The sequence below is a fragment of the Phyllostomus hastatus genome, unplaced genomic scaffold (assembly GCF_019186645.2).
Source record: "Phyllostomus hastatus isolate PE091 unplaced genomic scaffold, TTU_PhHast_1.1 phas_scaffold_11, whole genome shotgun sequence".
NCBI classification, from domain to species: Eukaryota; Metazoa; Chordata; class Mammalia; order Chiroptera; family Phyllostomidae; genus Phyllostomus; species Phyllostomus hastatus.
In genome coordinates, this window is record NW_025334005.1 from 2,293,609 (window position 1) to 2,320,950 (window position 27,342).

General features: G+C 41.5%; 1 protein-coding gene across 1 annotated transcript in view; it reads right to left on the reverse strand.

The window, feature by feature from the left end:
- KDM2A (lysine demethylase 2A) overlaps window positions 1-23,187 on the reverse strand; it is an 86,316-nt gene extending 63,129 nt beyond the window's left edge. The window contains exons 1-2 of the mRNA XM_045854797.1: window positions 23,051-23,187; window positions 21,688-21,816 (exon numbers count right to left, since the gene is read on the reverse strand). Coding sequence (XP_045710753.1) covers window positions 21,688-21,729 — 42 coding nt within the window. The 5' untranslated portion in view covers window positions 21,730-21,816; window positions 23,051-23,187. The remainder of the gene's footprint in view (window positions 1-21,687; window positions 21,817-23,050) is intronic.
- Window positions 23,188-27,342: the final 4,155 nt, after the last annotated feature.

Consider the following 27,342-nt stretch of genomic DNA (forward strand, 5'->3'; position numbering starts at 1 on the left):
TGGACTGAGTGTGGGCTGGGAACCAAAGGGTCGCCAGTTTGATTCCCAACCGGGGCACAAGCCTGGGTTGCAGGCCAGGTCCCCAGTAGGGGGTGTACAGGAGGCAACCACACATTGATATTTCTCTCCCTCTCTTTCTCCTTCCCTTCCCCATCTCTAAAAATAAATACAACCTTAAAAAAAAAAACTAATATAATGTCTTATCATTGAAAAATATAAAAAGTTTGCAATACAGTAAATAAATAAATAAGTACACCAAATGATATAAGAACACAGCACAAAATCAATCTGTCACAAATAGATAGGGAGAGAATTATATTCCACTGAACTCATTATATTTTTTAGCACCTACCATGTGCCAGACACTGAATATGCTGGTAAATAAGACTGTCATAGTTCTTGCCCTCAGAATCTAGAGCAAGTTAGGTAGAAAGACAATCAGGGTGCTATGAGAGCAAAAAAGAAAAAAAAATCTAATGTTAAAGGAATGGGGAAAAGAGGCCCCTTATCTAGCAGAAAGGGAAGATGTCAGAAATTCCCCAAAGGATATAACATCTAAGCTAAAACATAAAGAATAAATATAGTTAAAAAGAGGAGGGAAAGTGTTCAATTCAGAAACACCTGCTGCATATACAAGGCCCCAAAGTGAAAAAGAGCATAGAACTTTAAGAGAAAGCTGAGTGCAGTATCATTTTCAAGTAATGGGAAAAGAGAAAGGGAGAACACGATGTAATGGAAAGAAATTCAACCTGAAGTTAAAAGACCTGGTTTTCAGGTTTTGCTGTACCACTTATTAGCTGTTATAAGTTTAGGACAAATCATTTTATGTCTCTGGGTCTCTATTGCCTAATGAACAAAATGGGAACACTACCACATTCCCCATCAAAAGGTTGTCCCACAAATCCAATTTCAAAAAGCATGTAACAAACCATAAAAAAATTTTTAATTCTGCTTACCAAAATATACCATTAAGAAAATAAAGTGACAAGTCACAGACTGGGGAAAAGTATTTGTACCACATATATCTAACAAAGAACTTGTGTCCAAATTTATAAAGAACTACAAACCAACAATTAAAAGATGAACAAACCAATAAAAAAGAGGCAAAAGCCTTCAACAGGCACTTCATCAAAGAAGGTATACAAATGGCTAATAAGACATGAAAAGGTGTTCAACATCATTAGTCATCAGAGAAATACAAATGAAAATCATGAGTACTACTTCACACACACTAAAATGGCTAATCTCAAAAATCAAATGTGGGCAGAGGCATGTAATAAGAACGGCACTCACACATCGCTGGTAAGAATATAAACAGAACACTTTAAGTAGTTTGGCAATTTCTTACATCATATATTTATCACGTGACCCAGCAATTATACCTTTGTATTTTCTCAAGGGAAATAAAAACATGTCCATATCAAGACTTATACATGAATATTTATCAGTCTTATAACAACCTAAATGTCTATCAAGAAGAGAACCAATTGTGATGAACATAAAGGAATATATTCAGTAATAAAAAAGAACAAACTATGAAACACATGGACAAATCTCAAAAAACAATGTTAACTAAGTTAAAGTCTCTCACGGAAGAACACTGAGTGCACGCTATTGCACACAACACCCCCAAACAGGTAAACTTATCTACGGTGGAAGAGGCCAGATACAAAGATGGAGGGGAGATACTAACTGCAAGGGAAATTTCCATGGAGATGAAAATGTTCTCTGTATCTTGGTTTGAACAGTGATTATACTGTCAAAACTCCTCAAATACAAGACCTGTGTATTTTATGGCATGTTACATATATTTCGATTTTTAAAAAACTGACATCATGGGTATGCAATCAGCAAAATCTATCAAGTAGGAAATTCTATCGGATAAGTGACCAGATTTTCCACAAGAAAACAAAAAAAGGGGAGAAGTGATCTAAAGATTAAGGGAGACATCAAATAAATATTAACCAGGCACAATGTGTGCATCAACCTTATCTTACTCATGATTCAAACCAATCAACCATTTAAAAAAAAATCATCAATTAGAAAAACTTAAACAATGAAGATATTAAGTGTTGTTCTACTGTGACACTAGTAACATGGTTATGCTTTTAAAAAATCTTTATAATTACACAGCAATATGGATAAATCTCACAATTTTAGATAAAACAACAAACACACTGTATTATTCCATTTTTTAAAAGTTCAAAATCAAGTAAAACTAAATTGTATTGCTAGAAGTCTCCACTGGGGAAGAAAAATGAACTGGTGATTGGGAGGAATGTGAGAAAGTGTCTAAGGTGGTAGCAATTCCAAATCTTGACTGAGTGATAGTTACAAGGGTATTCACTTTGTGATTTTTTACATTATTTTCAGTATCATACTTCACAAATATTAAGTTTTACTAAAAACTTATCTATACATAACTAAAGTATATACAGAGAAAATATATAAAAACCAACTGAAATTTAATTCAAAATAACTGAGAGAAAGTGGAGGACACATACAATAAAAGAGTTCCATGTACTGATGGTTGTTGTAGCTGGTTATGCGTATATGGGAGTTCACTGCACTATTACTTACTTTGTATATGTTTAAATTTTTCCATAGGTAGTTTTTAAATGTTTGTAACCTTAATTACTGCACTTCTAGGAATGATAAGAATATACTCAAAAATACAGAAGAACATGTAACTAAGCTCACTGTATTTTGTTTGTTTGTTTTTAAAACATGTTATTTATTTATTTTAGGGAGAGGGGAAGGAAAAAGAGAGAGAGAGAAACATCAAAGTGTGGCTGCCTCTCATGCACACCCTCCTGGAGACCTGGCTCGCAACCCAGGCATGTGCCCTGACTGGAATCGAACTGGCGACCCTTTGGCTCGCAAGCCCACACTCAGTCCACTGAGCTACACCAGCCATGGCTATTTGTCTGTTTTATTATTATTTTTAAATCCTCACCTGAGGACATTTTTGCATTGCTCTTAGAGTGAGGAAGGGAGGAGAGAAACATCAATGCGAGAGAAAAACATCTATTGATTGCCTCCACATTTTTTATGTTTAATGCCCCCCTACTTGGATACAACCTAACAATGTTCAGTAACAAAGAAATATGCAAACTATAGGAAATCACAGCAAAATTTTACAAGGCTTTTTACAAGAGTTTTTAGTGATGTGAAAAAATGATTATGATAAATTAAAAAGATATTAACTTATATCAAACATAATTTGGAAGATGTGCTAAAATATTAATGATTAAATTTGGGATTATAAGTGACTTTCTTATATTTTTCACAACCAATATATGTAACTTTTATCATGGGGGGGCGGGATCCACTTAGCTTCCTCCTCATTCACTCACCCAAAGTTATCAGTTCTATCAAAGTTGAGGGAAGGAAGCAAAAATACTAATATAATAAATTGTAGAAGAGTCATCAGTAATACATTCTAAAAGACTGATCAGTATAGGAAAAGGTAAATAAAATTTTAGCCACAGGAAAATTCTATTTGATTTTTCTTCATGTCCTTTGTATTACTTCTAAAACCTTGTTAATATTAAATTAATTCCATAGTTCAACTTGCCAATAAACTATTTTTAGAATTTAACAGCACATAAAAAAGCATTACATCCAAAGGAACATCTCCTTTTCAGAAACTGAACAGACACTATTACACACCTAAGCCAGTGCACATAGTTTAAGGTCCTGTGGCAATGAACCTATCAAATGTTCGTGAAATGAACAGATTTTGATCCAAATGGGTATGTGTCAGCTTGCCACTCTACTCCCACTAGCTCTTTAGCAGAACCCAATGAATTTGATTAATATGGGTAGGCATACATAAATCATTCAAATGATTATTACAAGAGAATAAAATTTGAGCCAAAAATTTTTGTTTATACATGGGTCTTAAAACTAAGTCATTCATCAAATTAAGAAGATGTGTGTAGTTAGGTGATCAGAAAACTCTCAATTTATGAAAATGAGAAAGAAAGCTGTTCTGACACAGGAAAGGCTGAAAGACCTAGAGATGCTAGAATTTCCTATTTTACTTTTACCCACTGGAGTTTCTTTCTTCATGGCTGGTAACTGAGGGTCCCTCAAAGTTACAAGTTGACTTAAGATGGCACAAGTATCAGCAGGGAGCTTTCCCAAATGTGTTGTCACAATGGCCACATGGATTCCAGAAAGGGAGAAATTCAAGAAATATATTTAGAATTATAAAAAAGCTTAACAAGGCCTCTCTACAGAATTTTTAAATTACAGAATCTGGAAGAATTCTGTATCACATGTGAGAAATAAAAATCAAGAAATAAGGGACAGATGGAAGTGAATGCGTATCTGCAGATGTGTGTCCCCCACAACACGATGTCTGGAACAGCCCCTGACATTTTCATAAATGATGTAGAAGACAACGTGGAGTACCATTTCAAACAGAGGGATATAAACTGAGAAAGAGCTTAAAAAGCTAAGTGGATAATTACTAGCCTTTGACTTGGGCAAGTATACAGTAAAAGGCCTAGAGAAAAATTAAGTAATCCATGTAGTAATTAGAACCTATGGTTTCTGAAGTAGTTTTACCTAATTAAAAAGTCACCCAAATCTATGTTGGTGCCTCATGACATTAGCCCAGAATCTCTGCAGAGTTCTTCATAAAGTAGGCTCAATAAATAATTGGTGAATTAAATATGTACTATATATACACACAGTTTTTTTCATTTTCCCAATAACTTTGTTGATTTGAATATTTTGAGTATGTCAGTTATCTCCCATGTGCTATAATGTTGATTGTTCTCAATTAATGCCTCAATCTGATTGCTATCAACCTCAACTGGTCTACCCAACCACACAGCATCATCCACAGAGAAATCCTCAGCACAAAACTTCGACATAAAGATTAATATAAGTAAATAAAAATTATATCCTTACCTTTGCATAAAACCATGATACACTCTCTCAATTAGTGGCACCACCCATCAACCAGGAACACTGACCCAAAAGTCTCCTCTCCGGGAACATCTAACAGGATTGCCAAGTCCCCTCAACTCTGTTCCAAAATACTTTTGACTCGTATCTATTCCACCTCAACTCTTGGTTCGAATGCTTTAGTTATCATTTCCTAGTAAACTACTATTAATAAATTCTTGTCTCATTTCCTCGCCTCAACAACTCTTCCCTCACTGGTCTATCCTCCATCACAATCTTCAAGGGCAATCTTTCTAAAATGCAAAAATGATCAAGTCTCGCCAAAATTTATAGTTCTTCTAATGTCTCCCCATTACCAACTGCATGTGGTACCAACAACTGAACACGTCTCAGACACTTTGGATCTCAGACCCCCTCCCATTCTTATGTTCCAGTTTTGAGCTTGTAGTGCTGTTTCACACCTCTCTGCCTCTAGACATGCTGGTTCCTCTGCTTGGAATGCCCTTCCTCACTCTCTGGCCTGCGTGGGTAACACTCATTACTCCCATATCCAACTTGGTAGTTACCTTCACTTTAAGGACTTTCTTTCCTCCTCCTTTTTTTTTCTTTCTTTCCTCCTTATTCATTTCCTCCTTCCTTTTGCCTCTGTACTTTGTAAATTTCATTTGTCACAGTATAGCTTAATTATTTGTTTACATGGCTCTTATCAGACTACAAGGACAGGGTACAAGATATTCATTACCATATACCCAGTATATTCATTAAATGCCAATGGTATACCCAACAATGTTTGCTGAATAAATAAATTAGCAAAAGACCAGAAAGAATAAAATTTCTGAACCCAGGGCAATTCTTGTAGCTTTGGTAACCACACTAAGAAATAGTTATAGGTATTAAAGATCTGGAAAATGGCGATTAAAATAATTTTTTAAAGAAACTTCCATATATGGAAAGACTAAAGAAAACAGGCTTCTACAATTTAGAGAGTCTGAGATGGGTTATAACTAAAGGTGCAAGAGGTGAATGGAGCAAACATATTATTTACTAAATCCTGGAAGCATCCAATCAGGCGTCATCACTATATCTTTAAAGGAGTTCTTTTCAGAAACTCTACTTCTAAAAAGTTCCCTTTATGTAACAGAGTAAATTTAAACTCAAAGTATTAAGCCAAAACAACAATGGAAGTGAGCCACATATAAAGCACTTAGCATAAAGTATGCATCTGAGATATTCTAACCATAATGATGGTTTCCGTCAATAAAGTGTGTAACTCCCTCTACAGGACATAAATGAATACCAACAATCAGCAGTTTCCAGTCCACAACAACCCACTGCAGGCAACACAGAGGCAAACACCTATTGCCAAGAAAGCTCCTTGGTATTGGAGGTAAATAAGTATGTGTATCTACTGCAAAAAAGCAACTTTTACTTTCTGATACTTATTCTACCAGCCCATTCATTCAATTGGCTTGTACTTTTATCCTTCCCTTAACCACTCATCACGGAGAAGTTTCCACCGACAGAAAAACATGCATGTGTGCTAGGTGCGCGCACGCACACACACACGCTTTGTTTTGTGCAATGAGCATTAAGAAGCAATCTTTAAATACTTTGAATTTACTGTCTGACTCAAAGACATTTTGCCTATATAGCTATCATTAGTAATTCAGAAAAAAATGTTTACAAATCCTACTGGTAAGAAACACATATGAAGAAAAGTTGGGCTTTTTTATTCTCACCCAAGGACTTTTTTTTTTATTATTACTTTAGGGGTTGGGAAGAGAGAAACATCAGTTGTCTACCATACACAACCTAACTGGGGATGGAACCTGCAACCTGGGTATGTGCCCTGACCAGGAAATGAACCTGCAATCTTTTGGTCCATGGGAGGACACTCCAACAAACTGAGCTACACTGGCTAGGGAAAGAAAAGTTTTAAAAATAATTTTAAGCTATGAAGTATACAGTAGTTAACTCCATTTTTTTTTAATAAACAGAAAAACTACTAAAACAATTCCAACGGTTTGCAAACTTTACCTATTAGAATCACCTGGTAGGGTTCTGAAACACAGGTTGCTGGGTCCCATTCCCAGAGTTTCTGATTCAGTAAGTTTTGGGTAGAACCCGAGAATCTTCCTTTCTCAACCCACTGAGCTACACCAGCCAGGGCGAGAATCCTCATTTCTAACAAGTTCCCAGATACGGTCAGGATCACACTTTGAAAACTACTGGTTTAAACTATTACACTCAGAAGAAACTTACAGGTGAATAAAGCTTAGATAACTAACAGGCTTCCTGATTACCAATCTAAGGTTCTTTCCATTGTTAGGATTCAGTTATTATGTTACATATTTTTATGTATTTTTTAAGGGTGCACATATATATTTGTTAAATTCCATAGACATTTCTGGGCACTTGAATAAGACATCATCCTTGCCCTAAAGAAGTCTACTCTAGCTTGGTGAAAAGAGAGTCATGGTCAAATAATTACAATACAAAGTGACTGGTTCCACAAAAGAAATGCATTTAAAATGCCTTAAAGGTATACCTGAGGAGAACTCAAGAGTACAACATCTGGGGGCCTTGGAGGATAATTATTAAGAGCTTACCAAGAAGACAGAATGCAGTGGGATAGAGAGCACTTTAGATATGCACATTCACAGAAAAAAAAAAAATTCATCAAGCACCTACCGTGGACCAGGCATTATACCAAGCATGGAATAAAATGGTGAGAAAAGGCATTGTAGCACCTTTAATGATATTTATACTCTAAAAGAGAATCAGGCAATCAAATAATAATCCAAGTAAATACAGAGCTGGCACTTTGATAAGTGCTATGTATAAAAGGTATTTTACTCTATGAGAATTTAGTTCAAAAAATGCTTCTGAGAAAAGGGTCTGAGCTAGGGTATGAAAATGACACCTTAGCATTCTTCTACACACCATGTTCAAACCTTTGCACATAAAAGGAATGTTTATAGATACCATTAATGTTAAGTAGATATTTTTGTCTCCTTTAAAGTTCAAAGAAGAAATCCTGGTAGGCTAGTACTCAACTCTACAAGACCAAAGAACTGTGGGTTAACTTCTCATAATGCCCACCACTGACTATGAATACATATGCCCACTAGCCAAGGAACCCATTTTCCAGTACCAAGGAACAGGAAGACCAAACTAATTCTGAAAGTAGTCCAGGTGGGCAGTTACAGAGCAAGGGTAACTGGATGGTCTCAAGGAACGCGAGGAGCCTGTTTCTCCTTTGTCTTGTGACCAGAACAAGTGGGGCAATCAGATAGAGCCAATTCTTGTTCTTGGCCCCCCGGCTCCCCTTCTCTGACCATTACCATCCTGATAACTGCCAGCACTTCACCACAAAATGTTTATTACATTTGCTTTGTCTTCATGACGAAGTTAACCAACCAGTAACGTTAGTCTCAATGATATACATGGTACTGTGCTACGTGTGTGCCTGAGAAGTCATAATTTTTCCCCGAGGAGCATATAATCTGACATAATTAAATTTTCTATCTTGTGTCCATTTAGATATCATAAGAGGTAGGGTGAAAAAATTATGAGGATTCAGGAAAGAGGTTTCCTTCAGTATGTGAGATTCAGAAAAACAATATTGCAAATGGGCTTTAGAGGATGAAAAACAGGGCAGGGAGGGAGAGACAGGATATCACAAGTGTGTGGGGAAAAACAAGCACATAGCTTAGTTTGGCTGGAACACACAGTAGTTAAGAATAGACAATAAGCCCTGATCCGTATGGCTCAGTTTGTTGGGCATCATCCTGCAAAAGCCAATTCCTGGTCAGGGCTCATGCCTTGGTCCCCGGCACAGGGTGCATATAAGAGGCAACAGATTGAAATTTCTCTCCCTCCCTCTCTCCCTAAAAATAAATAAATAAATAAAAATTTTAAAAAACAAAAGAACAGCAGTCAATATCAGGCTAAGGAGTTTGTGCCTACAATGGCAAAACCTTCAAGTTAACCAAGCACTTATAAATGATTACCACAAGGTAAGTTTGATTTTCACTATTCCACACATGAAAAATGAAAGTTCATCAAGGTTAAGTAACTTGCCCAAGATTACACAGAATATAAGCTAAAATTTAAAGCCATTATATCATGAACTAAAATCCAGTGTCCATCCCACACCACCAGTGACTTAAAAGAGTAAGAATGTCACAAAGATAGGAACAACCTAATTGGAACCTTGGGATGACAAAATAAAAAATAATGCAAAAGATACCCAGGAAAAAAAAAATCTAAGAAGGCTACTACAATATTCCAGACTGAGTCAGAAACAGGAGTGGTAATGGGAACTATAAGGAAATGAGTATGGAAATCCAGCAGGTCTTAGCAACTATATGGAGGGTAACAAGGGAAGAATACAAACACCACACTACAACTCCCATTTAAGGTCACCAATAACCTCTATGTTGCCAAATCCACGGCAATCTTGGTCTTCAACAAACTCCACCTCTGTGCAACGTCAACCTCAGCTGACCACCCCCTCCTCTCACTGTCAGTATCAAGTGATGTTTAATATAAACAGGAGCCAGAAAAACCTGGGTTCAAAAACCAACTTCTGCAGTTACTATGTTAGTCTTGAACACATTATATTTAGAGTCCCTTCTTCTGTCATTTTTCCTGACCTATAAAATAGAACTGACAGCCCTAATAGATGTGACTCACTTGGTTGAGTGTCATCCTACAAACCAGAAAGGTTGCTGGTTTGATTCCAGATCAGGGTATGTACATGACTGGGTTGCAGGCCCAGTCCCTGGTTAGGGCACATGTAAGAGGCAACTGCTCGAAGTTTCTCTTTTCTCCCTCCCCTTCCCCTCTATCTAAAAGAGTAAAAATACTCTAATGCTTAGAACAGTACCTGATAAATGAATGGTAAGTACAACAGACCCTTGGCTTCCAAGACACAACTACCTTGATTTTCCTCATCCCTCTCTAGCCCCTCCTTCTCTCTCTCAGTAAGCCACTCCAAGTCTACCCAACTTCCATTACCATACACACATGCCAAGAAGACCCAGCTGTATACCAATAAGTCTTTCCTTAGGCCCAGAATCAGTTACCTACTCAACAGTTCTACAGGCACCTCACATTCAACCTGTCGAAACTTACTCAAAACTGACCTTATACTATTTCCCTCAATCTCCAAACCTGCTCTTCCTTCATTCAGTGTGCACTAACTATCTCAACAAAAGGCCTATACCACAAGCCACCCGCCCACATGAGAAAAATTTGGAAGTCATGCTTACATGTAACCCTTTAACTTCACCCTCCACACATCCAATGAACCATAATTCTATGATTCTACTTCTTCAATATTTCTCAAAACCTCTAATTCTGTCAGCACTCTCAACCATACCACTATCATATCTTACCTGAACCTCTGCAACAGCCTAAATGGTCTCACCAAATCCAGCCTTGCTTTCTCCTTTACCTTTCTGTACGCCACAGACAGCAGATATCAGTCCAAGTACTTTACTCCTCTGCTGAACTTCTGCCCTCCTGCTGCCTTCAGGATAAAGCCCTATTTGAACTGACCCCTAACAACCTTGTCAAGACTTTAACTCTCTCCTCCACTCTCTTCTCCCCAGTTACTCTGGACTTTTTGGTTTTGTTTGGTTGGTAGATTCTTCAAACATGTCAGATTCCTTCCATCCTCAGAGTTTTTGCACATGCTAGTCACTTTTCTTTTATAGCTGGTTACCTCTTACCCTTCAGGTCTCAGCTTTAAAGGCTTTCTCAGTAGTGTTCTCTACTGCCATCTCCCACTCCTGTTAGATTAGGTCACTCTATTATACACTCTCTTATTGCATCCTGTATTTACCTTTGTAGACTTTTGTGTAACTACTGGGTTGGCCAAAAAGTCTGTTACATTTTTCCATAAAATAAAACACATTTTTCATTTTCACCAATAACTTTCTCCCACTACTGGCTGCTAATGGAGAGAGGCCAGGGGTGCTGCTAAATGTCTCCCAATGCATAAGACAGCCCCACAGCAAAGAATTATTTGGCCAAAGTTTCAATAGTACCAAGAAACTTCGTAAATGACTTTTGACATGTTCAATCAGTCACAGCACCTTCTCCTTACACGACACAGATCTTTTTTTTGCATTTCAGTGGAATTTTAACCTTTCTGGAATTAATAAAGCATAACAAGCCAAAAATGTTGCTTAATCTTCTTCCATCTTTAATATTACAATGGCTGCACAAAAATTCACCAATTTTGATTAGGATTTTTTAAATGCAGCCCTGGCTGATGTAGCTCAGTGGACTGAGTGCCAGCATGCAAACCAAAGGATCACTGGTTCAATTCCCTGTCAGGGCACATGCCTGGGTTACAGGCCAGGTCCCCAGCAGGGGGTGCGTGAAAAGCAACACATAATGATATTTCTCTCCCTCTCTTTCTCCCTCCCTTCCCCTCACTCTAAAAATAAAATCTTTAAAAAACTTAAAAAAAGATTTTTAAAATGCACGCTAATATAATAGCTGTCACTATACAATCTAACAAAACTGTTTCAAATGAAGTTAAAGACAACTAAGCACTACTAGAGCCATCATATAGAAAAAATGTAATGGACTTTTTGGTCAACCCAATATATAACTTGACATTAATTACTACTGTAAGTATTTATTTAATGTCTGACTTCTATACTAGACTGTATAAGCTTCATGACAGAGTGACCATGCCTTTCTTACTTATCACTGTATCCCAAGAGCCTTGCATGGTGTCTAACACATGGTTAAAAGCTTGCAATATTTTCTCATCCCTACCATAGAACTTTGTATTAGTTGATCCCTCTACCTAGAACTCTGCTGACCCACATCTGGTTCTCTAAGTCCTTGAACTTCACAAAATTAGTTCCTCATCTCTAAAGTCTCAGTTACAAAATGCCACCTACAAAGGAAGCCTTTACAGATCATCCAATCTCAAGAAATTATTCCCACCGTACAACAATTTTATCACCCTCTTAATTTCTTCAAAGCATTCAGCACATCTGAAACCAGTTACACAGTATCCAGGCAATGTGCCTTGCACAGAATAAGCACTCAACAGATATTTAAGTGAATGAATCTTCTGAGTAAGAAGAGATGACACGAGGAACACCCCAAATTCCTCAGTAAAACATTTACAAAATGTGCCCCAACAAAGTCGAGTAAGTGGCAGTATAGCTTAGTAGGCTTGAAAGCCACATAGCCTTTGAATCCCAGCTCTTTCCCTTCTTAACTGGATAGCCTTGGATAAGTTGCTTAACTGCACTATGCCTCTGTTTCCAAACCAGTATAATGGGAATTAGACTCAACTTCAAAGGGCTGTTGAGAATTAAATTAGTCAATATATGTCAAGTGCCAGTACCAAGCATACAGTGAACACTCAATGTGTACCATTATCCATCAGACTGAACTTTTCCTCTCAATATTTCAAATACACAGGCTGACTTTTCCTTTATCTGATCTACCCCAGAAGGGTCACCATTATTTTTGTACACTACACAATTCTAAGGGCACCCTCCACATAGATTAGGATATGTGAAGGGCACCTTCTGGAATTGTGCTATATGGTAGCACCATCCTCGAGTTCCAGTAACCCCTTGTGATGATCAAAAGATTAAAATGGTCAAAAGACACATGAAACAGGAAAGTACTCTGGGAACTTAAGTATAAAATGGCCCCGGCCAGCGTGGCTCAATTGGTTGGGCGTAGTCCCACAAAGCACAAGATCTCTGGTTCAATTCCTGGTCAGGGCACATGCCTCAGTTGAGGGTTCAGTCCCTGGTTGGGATGCATGAGAGGCAACTGATGGATGTTTCTTTCTCACATCAATGTTTCCCTCCCTTCCCCTCTAAATAAATAAACCATAACATTTTTTAAAATTTTAAATGCTAACAAAGTACTACAAAATGATCACTGTATTTACAAATCTACATTCTCTTGAGGTCGCTGTCAGATATAAGAATGGGTTGGCCAAGTTACTGCTCTGTGACCCAGGGTCATAAAGAGATGGAGTAATAGTCAGTCTACCTTAAATTCACACTGAGGGCTACAACTAGCTCACAAGGTTGTTTCTCAGGAATGGCCATGGAGTACTCAGCTGCAGAGCAATTCATAGTATTTCAATATTTGCTCGCATAAACACTGCAATTTTATATCATTTTTTTATTCTTCAGAGAATATCAAAAGGAAATGTCTAGTTGTAACTTAATTATTGCTCTCAAGACAGTGAATACTTACTTTGGTTATCCAAATAAGTTGATGTCAAGATAAGTTAAAAGGAGTAATAAATCTGCAACTGGGTTGAGGATTTGCCATGACCATTTAGTTTTGTGAAAATTCAACAAATAAAAATGCTTCACGCTTACTTTGGGCAAAGCCCTGAGAAACACAATCTGAGAATACTTTCGAGATGTTTTGTGACAGACTTAAAATTCTAAGATGGCCCTGGCTGTTATGGCTCAGTGGTTGGGCACTGGACTGCAAACTGAAAAGTCACTGGTTCCATTCCCAGTCAGGGTACATGCCTGAGTTGCAGGTCAGGTCCCCACATGCAGGAAACAGCCTATCAATGTTTCTCTCCCTCTATCCTCTTCCCTTCCCTTCTGTCTAAAAACAAATAAATAAAATCTTTTTTTTTAATAAATTCTAAGATGAATAGCAGCTAATCAGGATGGAAACACAAAGAGAACCATCTACTGGTTTTCAATCTTACAGTACTGACATTTTGAGCTGGATATTTCATTGTTGTGGGGAGCTCAGTAGCATCCCTAAACTCTACTCACTAAAATACCAGTAGTACTCCCCAAATCTGACACTCACAAATGTCTCCAGCCCTGGCTGGTATGGGTCAGTGGACTGAGCTTCAGCTTACGAACTGGAAGGTCACTGGTTCAATTCCCCGTCCGGACGGGCACATGCCTGGGTTGTGCGCCAGGTCCCTAGTTGGGTGTGTGCAGAAGGCAACCAGTCAATGTTCCTCTCACACATCAATCTCTCTCTCCCTCTCTTCCTCCCCCCCAATAAATAAATCAATAAATAAATAAATTCTTTTAAAAAAATGTCTCCAGATATTGCCAAACTCTCCTGACTAGAGAAAAATCACACCCAGTTGAGGATCCCTGCTTTAAACAAATCTGTTCCAACTGTCTAAAATACCCACCTATGTTCTCTCCCCTCCCTTTCAAAAAAAAAAAAAATCCCTTCCTCTGATCTTCCTGGTAACTGAGATTTAATCTCATAGACCTCCTCAATTCTTCAATTGTATTTGCCTCCAAAATCCTCAGAAATCAGTTATTATAATACCCTCAATGACATGTCAGTTCTCTTGCTCCAAATCACAGCTGGTGATAGAGCTGATACTAGTACTCAGGACTCATGATCCTTGATCAAACACTCTTTTCCCTCCTGACACACTGCTATCCATTGGTCACCAAGCTTCGGCAGTCCTTCACTGCCAACACGTCTTCTTTCACCCCTTACCTTCCATTTCTACTTATACCCCAGAGCGTGGTTCTCAAACTTTTGCATACATCAGAATCACCTGGCTAACATTTCGCTAGCCCCTAACCCCAGAGTTTCTAATTTAGGAAGTATGGGGGAGGGCCCCAAAATGTGCATTACTAGCATGTTCCCAGATACCCAGATAATGCTTATGCTGCTGCTGAGAGGACCACACTTCAAGAACCACTGCCCTAAAGTTCAGGTACCTTTCACCTTAAGAGGTAACTTATTTCTGTATTCTTCTGGATACCTCCCTGACCCAAAACTGTGAAAACATTACTGCTAAAACTTTGATCAAATTACTGTTCTATTAAAAATAAACCATAACCTATGGTTCTCTATTTTCCATACTGGACCTCTGTAATTGTTTAAAATGTGTGCCCAACAATTATCAATAGTACCTCCCTCCCAAAACAAATCTTCTACTTTAATCCTACTCATCTAATGGATTCTTCAGAACAGACCTTATAGGCTTCCCATTCCATTGCACAGCTTATGCTGTCTTTACCTCCTATAAGGCCACCCTCTTCCCTCCTCCTCTCTACCTACCTGAAGGAGACCTTCACCACTGTATTTGCCAAAACCACGTTTGGTCACTATCTGCTGCCTTTTATCTTTATGGTTTAAGTTTTTACCAAGTACTCACAGATAGAGAAAACCCCCAAGAACCTAAAATTTAAAACAGAAAACAATGATATGAGTGACATGCATAAATAAAAGGCTTGACATATACACAAACTACACAAATACTGTGTGTTTTAATAGATTAAATGCAATAAATTCAAAGTTCACAAAAAGAAAGGATGTGCTAAATTTTTTTAAAAATACGATTAAACACTGGCTGTCAGGTATTTATAGCTATCTCATTTAGGATATTAAGCAGGCATCTGTTAGGGAAGAAAATTTTAAAGTAGTCTAAAAAAAAGAGAAAGTACTTAGCCTACAACTTCCTACAACAGAAGTGGGTATCACTTGTTTTCTGTATGAAATGCACCATAAGAGAGATAGTATGGTGTGAGAGAAGCATGGGGTTCAAGGTCTGGTTCGACCCCTGACCAACTGTGATCATGCGCAAGTCAAGCAAGCTGCCCACCCACAAGCCTCCATTTCCATAATAAAGAAAATCAAGGCCTAAAATTATACAGTCTACCTACCTACAGGGTTGCTTTGAGAGTTAAATAAGGTAATGTATATGAAAGAACCTAACCTAGTACTTGGCATGTGATAAATGTTTATTGAATTTTAATTTTTGTTAATGTGAAAACACAATGCAAAAATATAGTATTATTTAAAAAATAAAATGAAGTAAATTAATTAAACCTATTTAAGGATATCCATTTCCCAAGGGGGAAAAATTAAGAGGATATAAAATAAATTTAGCCCTGGTTGGCATAGCTCAGTGGATCGAGCGTGGGCTGCAAACCAAAGCATCGCAGGTTCGATTCCTAGTCAGGACACATGCCTGGGTTGTGGGCCAGGTCCCCAGTGGGGGCTACATGAGAGGTAACCACACACTGATGTTTCTCTCTCTCTTTCTCCCTCCATTCCCCTCTCTAAAAATAAATAAATAAAATCTTTAAAAAAAAGTTGATAGTTAAAAAAAAAAAAATTTAAGTCCATCAGCATGGTGTACAGTAAATGTATCAATTCCCCAACTTTATGGCCAAAACTAACACTTGAGAGTAACACAAACACCCTCACTTACAACTTCACAACTTTAAGGCTGCCTAAAAGTCAGCAAAAACCTTTGACATAGAGGGTTTAGGACAGGATTAGAGGTAAGAGAACTTACTGTAAATTCAGACTTAACTTTTAAAGTTTAACTAGCCATTTTCTTATGTGTTCTAATGGCCCAGACATTGTAAAGGTGTTCATCTGTCCTATGTATTAAGCATAAGCTTTTATCTGTTACAGCTTAGACCTTCTGGTTCTTATGTACACTGCAAGACTGAATAACCAGATATTTTGCTCATCCTTGCACATCAAACTCTCCTCAATTCTAGTGGCCTATTCCTAAGCACTGCAGAAAACTGGTAGTACATCAAAGTATTTATCAAGGCTCCCAACAACATAAACAAATTACTTGTTCAGCACTTTCTATGTTATAAAGTGAGTACCTTCTTTTTTAAGACTACTTATTGAACACTTTCTATGTGTCAGGCACTGTTCAAAGCATCCAATATACACCATAAACAAACACAAAGTCCCAACTCTCAAGGAGCTTACCCTAATGGAGAGATATGCAAAAACAAACAAATTTAAGTGTAGCAGGCAGTGATTAGCGCTCAGCAAACTACAACAAGTGAAAATTATAGAGTTTAAATATAGTCCTTACTCTGGGTCCCCAAAACACAGCTTACAGTGGAAGACCAATACATAAGAATAAAGAACTAGTTTCCTTATTATCTGCATTTGGAATCGCCCAAAAGTGGGCAAGAAGTTTTTCCTACATCATCAGGAAGGAGGCTGACACACTCAGAACAATGTACCTACACAAACTGAAGTTTAAGACTAAGGAAATAATTATAAATAAGCACATTCAACATTTTAGACCACCTATAATTGTTTTTCTAGTTGTTAACAATATGACACTTTCATGCTAGGGAAAAACGGCTTAAAATGAGGATCTTATTTTGCCTAGTCCATTCCTGGTCAAAACATGTTAGAGTGGGAGACTTGGCCAGACAGCAACATTGGTTAGAGCATATTCCCCTGTACAAGGTTGCAGGTTTGATCCCCAAGTCAGGGCAGCTACAAGAATCAACAAATGAATGCATAAATAAGTAGAACAACAAATCCATGTTTCTCTTTCTCCCCCTTTTCTCTAAAGTCAATAACTTTTTTAAAAAAGAAAGACCTTAGAGTGCGATCATTCTACGTGTGACTGTTTGTAAATAAAAGGGATAATCTGGTAATCGCTGAATATGGGGAGACAATTTCAGGGATAATCCAAAAAAAGTAAGGACATCATCATGGCTTCAGTATCTCCAGTTTCTTTCTTATTTTAAATCCTTACCCAAGGATATGCTTATTGATTTTAGACAGTGGGGTGGGGGGGGGGAGAGGAAGAGAAATATCTATATGAGAGAGAAATACTAATCAGTTGCCTCCCAACGTGCAAGAAACCACCTAGATACATGCCCAACCAAGAATTGAGCCTGCAACCTTTAGGTACACGGGAGGACGATCCAACTGAGCCAACCAAGCCAACCGAGCCGCCTGGCCAGAGCAATGCCTTCAATTTCTTGCAAAGACAATGATTTAACTCTTTCAGAGAAAATCATGTAAGGCACACTAACAGGAGTAAACATCTGATGGTATAACAACATCCTTAGAAAATCTCTTAATCTCATCAACAAAATTGACAAGCAAAATGTATTCTCAAGTAAATCAACATCTCCCCCTTCAAATAACACCAAAGTTTATGTGAATTCAAGAGAAAAAAAAATATTCAGGTTACATAACTTCTTTTACCCCGAAGTATATTGCCTTCACTTTCTTTGACATTGATTTAGATGTTCATTTGTTTCTACAATTGCCTTTGGCAGGGGCTAGAGAATTTTGCTATACAGGCTGAGGGCAGATATTATTGTATAACTCAGTAAAACAGAGATCATCTTTTCCAATAAAAATGAAAAAAAAAAAACACACACACACAAAAAAAACAAAAACAAAAACAAACCGAAATTAAAAATGAAGGTCATCCAACTACATAGCACAAAGATCTTAAGCATTTACTTTAAAAACACATTATCTTTCCCTTGATTTTCTATGCTATACAGAGTACTCAGAACTGGTGTTGTTTCAAAAACTTAAAAGATCATCAATTGTAATTGCTAAGGATTGAACTAACATTTTATTTAGTTTTTAAAAAGATTTTATTTATTTATCTTTAGAGTGAGAAGGAGGAAAGGAGAAAGAGGGAGAGAAGCACTGATGTGAGAAAACATCGATCAGTTGCCTCTCTTATGCACCCCAACCAGGAACCAAACCCAAACCCTCAATGAATCCACAACCCAGGCAAGTGCTCTGAGCAGGAGTCAAACTGGCAACATTTCGCTTTGTGGGATGATGCCCAACCAACTGAACCACACTGGTCAGGTCCAACTAAGATTTTGGATGAAAAAAAACTGTAAGATACTAGGCTGAACATTCCCCATAAATAAATACTTCAATGGAGAGTAACGAACATCCAAAACTACTCCAACACTTTGGCTCCTGAAACCAAATGAAGAAAACACAAGTTCCATCTTTAGTACCTCTCAATGTTTCAATAAGGTCCTACATCCAAATTTATTAAAATGCAGAAATAGTCCTGGCTGATGTGGCTCAGTGGGTTGAATGCCAGCCTGCAAACTAAAAAGGTTGTGGGTGCAATTCCTGGTCAGGGCACATGCCTGGGTTGTGGGCCAAGTCCCCAGTTGTTGGCATGCAAGAGGCAACTAATCAATGTTTCTCTTGTACATTGATGCTTCTTTCCCTTTCACGCACCCTTCCCTTCTCTCTAAAAAATAAATAAAATCTTTTAAACAAATACAAAAATAAATCATCTTTACTTCAAAACAACCAAATATCCACCCACCCACCACCAAACTTGAAGCTTCTGTTCTCCTCAGGTATATCAATCTGACTTGGAGATCTATCTGGCTTTGTTCTAGGAATCCCTACACTAATGCTACTGATCTTTTCATTAAAAAGAAATACGTATCTATGTCTTGCTTTAAAAGAGCCCAACTGTGTTTACCCTCCCATATCATTTCCTCCACTGCAAAGTAAGTTTTCTGGCTCCAGAAAATAGAATTTATGCCCCAAATCTATACATATACATCATCTTCAAAGGGACAATTCTCTTCCAAATATAATAGGTAAATAATAGTTTAGTTTTTTAAAAAAGCAATTTTTAAAACCAGCTATTTGATTTTTTAAATGACTTGTCATAAAGATGATATAAACATCAAAATTTATTTTATTAAATTCAGCCTGTTTACTTAAAATAACTGTGTCAGTTAAAGGCATTAAAAGGATCTATTCAATCATGAATAGTGTTCTTATTAATAAGAATACAACTTTTTTTTTAAGATAGGTAAAGGGTTCTGACTACAAAGAAGTCATTCTTGTTCTGAAATGAGGTTGGACTTAAGACTTTTAATAGTACTATGTTTCTCTCTCAAGTGGCTATTTTGAAGGTATGTTATAGAAGGATGAGCATTTAGATTCTATTCCCCAAAATAACACGAAGTAACAGTCAATACCACTATGGTCAATGTAACATATGATTTAATTCAATTTGACAAATATATACTGTATGAGACACACATAAACTTTAATCAATAAGCCAAATTAGTAAACCTGTCGTTTTTGTCTTTCAAACTTTATGTTCCATGGTCAATTACTGCAAAACAATCCTAAGATCTATACTTTGACCTACTTTAAAGATAGACACAGTGCTAGAAAAAATATATAAACTACTATAAAGATTAGTCTTTATGTTTTTATGTTCATTTGAAATTCTTCAAATAAGATTGTACTTAATCAGTAGAGAATTCTGTAATAGGAGCACTCACCAAAGAGATATCAAAAGTTTGGTAGACAAACTGCCACATAAATAAGCCATCAATATGCTCTAATATCAAACATTATGTTATGGAAAGAATTTATACTTCAGATAGAATTTTGTCATGTAATCTTAGGAAAAGATGTCAATCTCCCTGAACTTCAAAAATTATTACCCAAAATTCTAAGAAAGATCCCCCCAAATATTTGGCGTTCTTTCTTTCACAACACGGCAAAACTGCATATGAACCAAGAGAAAAAAATAGGTTAGATAAGGAAAGGGTTACTAATGGGTACAACAGGTAGCAGTCACTGTAATTAACAACAACAACAACAACAAAATCTTACCAGGACAAAAATCACAGTCTTTTTAGCTCCCTACCACCACCTTGTTGAAAGTTTTGCTTGATGGAAGGCTCTTCCTTTGAAAGACTGGATCCCAAGATCCTTCAGATACTTATGTAAAAGGTCAACAATTCTATAAGCTTATCATGAAAAGCACCCCCTTTCTTTTTTCCCAAATAAAGTTTAATTCAAGAAGAATAGAAACAAAAGTAAACACTAAACATACAAATTCCACTATTGCTATAGCTCATTCCTAAAAGTTAGAGATAAAAGAATTATAATCTCAACACATGGACTGGGAGGCAAGAGGCAAGTCTCTGAAATAAGGCTTGCCAGAACACATGCCGGCTGAACACACTTGCCAGTACACTCCACACCTTTTTAACAGTCACATCAAGAAGAAGAAAAGTAGCCTTTTCTCATAAAGAGCGGAGATCATCAGAAAGTGGATTAAAGAATTACTTTCCCCCCTCCAAACTACCTAAGTCTAAAACACGGAACCAAATAAAACCACCATAAATTCCTTTAGTGATCTTCTAATTCCTTAGTTCATCATGTTTCACATAATAAAACATACAACTCTGTGGCTTTCCTCATACCCCACTATACAAACACAAACTGAAATTTCTGAGATAAATATATGGTAAGAATATTAATAAAGCTCTTTGACTAGGGAAACAAAATCAAATTCTTAAAACTCCAACAGGGAAACCTTGAGAGGGAAGCAGGGCCTAAATCAGGAGCAAGTATTCATATGCACAAAACAAGCTAATTCCCTCCAAATCATTACTAAGTAAAAATTTCTTTCAACAAGATGTCATACATCCCTCCCAAAATAAAAAATACAGAACTTCATCAGCATTCATTATTCTACCTTTTCTCAATCAGCACCCCCTCCCAAACCCTCCAAACCTATCAGTGTTATTTTGTTTAAAAAAAAAAAAAAAAGACTCCATAGTTCTATTCCCCAGCTCAAGGCCACAAATCCTGGCCCACCGTAATCTTACAAAAATTAAATCAAATTATCCTTCCTCAGTTTGGCCTCTGAAATTTACATTCTCATCTAACTTAATTCAAATTATTACAATGTCAATATTGCAAAATTAGGAATCCTTGTCCCCTTGTAATCCACAAAAGCCTGATTTACAGTGGTTTCTGTAGAAGTCAGAGGCTACACATAACTCCATTTCCAAACAGGATGAATATTAAGCCTGTAATTACTTGGCTAGGATATACCTTCTCTCCTCTGATGCACAGAAAAACCATCTGAAAAGTTGTAATCACAGTATATTCACAAATGGAAACATTATAGTTATTCTGCTTCAAAATTGAAAAGGACAAAATACTAACCAATCTCTGGCTGTAACGAATCCTTTCTTCTTCGGGTTCCATCTCTCACTCTTCTGTTGAAATTGCTGTAAAGAAACCACTCCAGGGCTGCCTTCCTCTTCCTCCTTAGGAACCAGATTGATTGCAACACTAAAGAATGATGATATGAGCAGAGATGAGAACTCAAACTCGAGCTTCCTTCCCATCGAAAAGAAGTGTTTAAAATATGTGAACGTTAAAGGTGCTCTGAGAAATCTGGTTCCTCTTCATCAGTTTGGGACCTCTTTGCGCTCGGGCAAGTGGTTCCATGTCACGACCAACATTAATCACATTACAACAGTCTGAGGCCTAGGCCAAAGGAGATGCTGGTTTCAGTTCCCTGTGGTCGGGCCACACCACTTGTTTCTTCCCACAGGATACAATTAGCAAGGCTCCCCTTCACGGCAGCATTAGCAAAATAAGTAAGTAAATAAATAAATAAATAAATGAAGTTGGGGTGGGGGCCGGACTTTTATCTCTGGAGAGCTGACCAGGTGAAGCAGACACTGAACTAATCCATAATCCGGATCCTAACCAAATTAGTTCTCCCACTGGTAATCAGAGCCTAAAGGAAAAATGGCAGACTAACCATATAAAAAAAGAGGAAAATAAATTCGGATTTGAAGAAAGACTTCTAAACAATTTTCCCTTACCTCTCCGTAAGGCGACGAATGTCGCCTTCCTTCCTCGATTCCCCGGGACCTTTTCATTCCCAAACCAACCTTCCTCCCCAACCCAAGATGTGTACAACTCTGAAACAAATTCAAGAGTTCAAATCACGGACAAAAATTCCATCGGATCCTTCCGAAGAAAGTACAAAATAAACAGTCCTGCCTACTGATACAAGTAAAATGCCTCTTTTCAAAGAATTAAAGGCAGGCATGCGCTACCGTCCTACACAACACCCAGAAAAGGTGTTTTTGCCCCCGAAATATTCCTATAGATAATGGCTTCCATAGGGAATGCAGATCTGCTTTCCCTGTTCTAACACCACGGCCACGTTAACAGCATCCTTTCAAAACTGCTCCGAGACCGGAGGACCCGATGACACACTTGGCGAGAGCACTTCGCGGCGGCAGAGCCCTCCCGGAGGACGCCCGCGCCCCGGGTCGGGAGAGAAGCCGCGTCTGCACCCCCCGGGCGAGCACCCACCGCCCGGGCTAGAGAGCAGCCAGGCCGGAGAGCAAACACGGCCCATCGCGCCGGGCTCCCCCCTGGGAAAGGCGTTCCGACCGTTCGCCCATCGGAGAAAGAAATAGAAACTTTACATTAAGTCTTTGGATAACACAGCGAACCAAACTTCCAAGGGGGGTGGGGGGTGGTAGGGGAGAGGGGGAAATCTCACCGGGGATTTTGCTCGTGAGTTCTTGTCCAAGTGAGAAGTAAGAGATTCCAAAAACTGCGAGGAAAAATTAAATCCCAAACGTCGTCTTCGGCTTTTTTTTTTTTTTTTCCTTCCGCGGATCAATCCAGTATCCAGAGAGGGTCGGAGCGACCCGGAAAACAGAGGAAACAGTGGCCGAAGCGAGCCTCCTCTTCTGGCTTCGGAGCCCGGGCGTCGGAGGCGTCAGCAGAGGAGAGCGCGACCCCTCGGCGCCGAGCCCAGGGCGCCCCCGCCTCCCCCGGGCCGGCGGTCAGCAGCCCGAGCCCGAGCCCGAGCCCGAGCCCCAGGCCGGCCCCGGCCGCGGAGAGCGCCCTCCTCGCTGTGCCCTCGGCCAGCAGCCGCCCGGCCGCCTCCGGAGCCCGGGAGCCGCGGCCGATCAGCTGAGACCGGCCGGCCCGAGGCTCCCCGCGCCGCCCCGGCCCCCCGGAACGCGGGCCCCGGCCCGGGGGGGCGGAGAGGGCGGGAGCGGCGCGCCGGGCTGGGGGCCCGGGCTCCCCTCGAGTCTCCCCCTCAGACCGGGCTCCGCGCTGTGGGACGAGACCCCGGCTACTCCCCAGTCGCAGAGAAGGGATTGGGGAGGATGGGCCCCCTGGCGTTGTCCCTCCTCCCGGAGCGCCCCCTGCCCAGAATAGACAGAGCGGCGACAGGCCCGGCCGCGGGGAAGGTGCTCTGCGAGCCGCAGCCGCCGCTGCCGCCGCCGCTGCCGGGGAGGGGTGTTGTTTCCCTCACACAGGAGGAGCCGCTGAAGCAGCCGCCGCCATTTTGAACCCGTCAGACTCTCACATACACACAGCTCCTCCGCGGCACACTGCGCAGGCGCCGCCTCCCCACCCCTCCCCCGGCTCGCCTCTCCACCCCCCACTCCCCTTCAAGCCTCCCTACGCTTCTTACCGCTCTCCCGGGCGCACGTGAACGCGCACGCGCCACTCTCCTCAACGCGGACACTCCGCTGGCGCGCGCACGCGCGGATGCGTCGGCCTCGAAACGCCCGCGCCCGGCGACGCCGACGCGGCTCCCCGCCCCCCCGGCTCCTCGGCTTCAGGCCGCCGGCCCTCCCGCAGGCCCACCGCCCCCACTCCCCGCCGGCCTCTTTCCAGAGCTCAGGCCCGGCCCGCTGCTCGCGCCTGCGCGCAGGCCATGGTTCCTCCTCCGCGCGCGCTCTGCGCCCCCCCACGCCCTCGTTCGAACACACACATACACACACATTTCGCCTCTGTGACCCCGCCCCTCGCCGGCCAGCTGTGCTGGCGGCCCTCCCCCACCTCTCCCGGGAGGGTGGTGACCCCCGACCCCCCCGACCGAGCACAACCAGCCCCCAGCAGTGGGGGGACGCGCCTAGTACCCCTGCAACCGTCCTCTGCCCCAGTCGGCCCTTCGCAGTCACACGACCTGAGGGCCCGGCGGCCTGGGCCAGGGCAGCCGTTGCCCGCCTCAAAGCGGGATCTCCCGGGGTCAGGCCTCCGGGCCCGGCCGACCCGACCTGGGCGCCCCGCTCGGGCCTGCCCAGGGCGAGAGGGCGCGGGCCAGGGGTGCCTTCCCGCCTGCTGCCCTCACCCTGCGCCCGCCAGTGGGCCGAGGCCGGCCTGCCCGCCATCCCCGGGCAGGGCAGGCCCGGCGCCCCCGCCGCGGGGCCCGTCCGCCCTAGGCTCAGGGGGCTTCTCGTGCAGCGGCCTGGCCCCGCCTCACCCACTCCTCGCCGCGCCGAAGGGGCAGGAAACGGGAGTAGCCTGTCTCTCCTGGTTTCGGCTCCCCGGGGGGAGGGCTCCAGGCGCTGGACTTGGGCGTCCACAGGTACCGGGCGCAGGAGTGGTCTCCGCGACGGCCTGGGGGCGGCGGCAGCCGGCGCGCCCACCGCGGGCCCGAGGCGCCCGGGTACGTGGCCCTGGAAGCCCCCGCTCCTCGGCCACGCTCAGGTTTCCGCAGCGCCGGTGCCCCCGGCGGCCTGGGTGGGACGTGACCCCGCCCCCGGCGAGTCGGGGCGCCCCCCACGGAGGGGTGCGCGGGCCGCCTCAGTCCCGGGTCAGCCTTGCTGCCCCGGGCCGGGCCGAGGCGGGCGCGGGAGGCCGGGCCGGGAAGATGTCTCCTCTCGGTGCGCGCAGCTTCGCGCGAGGGTCAGCGACGGGGCAGCGGCCGCCCGAGGCGCGCCGGCCCTGCCCACGAACGGGCTCCCGCGGCTCGACAGCTGCCCGACGGGCTCTCAGGCAGGGGACGTCGACGGAGCCCGGCCAGAGGTATCTGAGCAACGCCATGCGAGCAGCCCGACAGCGATCAGGGCATTCCCCCAGCCAATCTCGTGCTTTGGGGCCCGTTTCAATTATAAATCCCATCAAGGACCGTGGTTTGGGCGTTACGCATCCGGGGCCGCACTGCTGGCGTGACTACACTCTTGCCGAGAGATATCACGCAGATGCTTTCCTCCCTGCCTTGGTTTCCCACTCTTTCACCTTTGATTCCTGGGATGCAGGGATGGAGGGGAGAGGAAGGGCATGGAGTGAATCAGACAACTCTCCGCAAACAACCTTCACCTCTTTCAGGAAGACTTTTGGGGGAAATCAATGGAAATAATGATACCTTCTATTTCTATCAAGTTTTGAACTCTGGCGCTATGCGAACCCAAGGTATTTATTACCACACTAGGTTTTTCTTCATGCAAACTCAGGGAGTTTCACAGACATTCTGTGCTTTCTTTCACAATGTCCTTAGGAGACAAGCTCAAGTGCCAGGAAGATTATATACATCTTAAAGACAGACACTTGAAGTACAGAAAGGATCAACAGCTTGCACAGATACTCCGACAGAGAGAAGTCCAGCACTGCGCAAGAGCCGACTGCAGCATCTCACAAACAACAAGTATTTGTTCATATGGCATCACCCTCTTGCATTTCAGTCAGACTAGGAAATATTCTTTATTCTGATACCAGTTTGGTTTAGACTTCTTTGATTTTCAGAACACTGATACCAAGAAGATCTTTACCAAAATTTTTATCAAGTCTAAAGCCTTTTAAGACTTTCAGATTATAGTAATATATATTGAAAAGCCTTCCACAACGACACCCCCAGATGTGACCCCACAGGCATCTGGCTCTCCGTGGGTATAGAAAGAGGCGGCAGCTCATTTGTTTTATTTTTAAATAGGAAAGACTTTTGCCATCGTCAGATGAGGTAAGAGTTGGGCCTCATTGGTATTTGCAAAATAAACGACTTTATTTCCTTCCCGCTCATCCCTATAACCCATGGGATACTTGGGGGCAAAGAGAGAGAAGGAGGAGGTCTCTAGCAGTAGCTCACTTTGGCCTTGCCTTTATCTTAAGGCCCAGAGCCCCTTAACTCATCGGTCCTCAGTGAACTGAGTTGCTCACTCGCAGCAAACAAGTGCCTTCTACAGATTAACTCAGGTGGATGTGGTGGGAGGAACCCTAAGAAGGCGCCAAGAATAGTAATAGTAACACTTACTTTGGGCAAGACTGCAAGTAAAGGTTTGTCAGGTGGCAACCAGCTCTTTTCTAGGTGAAAACCATTTGGTGACGAGTCTGCATCGGCGGGGGAAATGATGTTTAAACAGACATACACAATGGCTTCTCCGCAGGCAGGCTTTGTTAATATTCCAAGGCAGATGTGCAGGGCGAGGTAAGAGATAAGCAGAGATAAGCCGATGGCTAGTGATTCTCCTACAATCACAGTGGTTGTGGTTGGCAAGGGCACACCCCAGGGTTTTGCCCTAAGAAGGCGTTTCCGAGGACCATAGAGCTTGGGAGAGTCCCCAAGAAGGCCACTAGAATTATGAATTATATGGCTTCGATGGCGACGGCAGGGAGACGGGGAGAGTGGTAGATGGGAAGATGTAAAGAAAAATTCCTTCTAGAATCATTGGGGAGAGGGTCCCTGGCTGGAGTAAGCTGGTGCTTTCATAAGGTATTAACAAGTATTTACAAATCTCTGCCTTCTTGAGCAGAATGAAGACCCCGCAAATGCCAAGAGTCAGACCAGATCTCCCACTTCTGGGAGACTAGTGGGCGAAGAGAGAACTCTGTGGTCTGGTCAGCTGAGTATTTCCGATATCTCTGCACTCCTGAAATGTTAAGAAGGAAGTAGGTATGTCCCGAACAGTGGAGGTCTGAACCCAAATAGAGAAGTTGGTCTTGAAGATTCCCTGGTAGGTAGCAAATCAATAAGTAGTTGAAAAGCTCTGGAATCAGAGGCTGAAAGTCTGCTGGCTACTAGCTAATCAGTCCTAATGAACTTCTCAAAGCCTT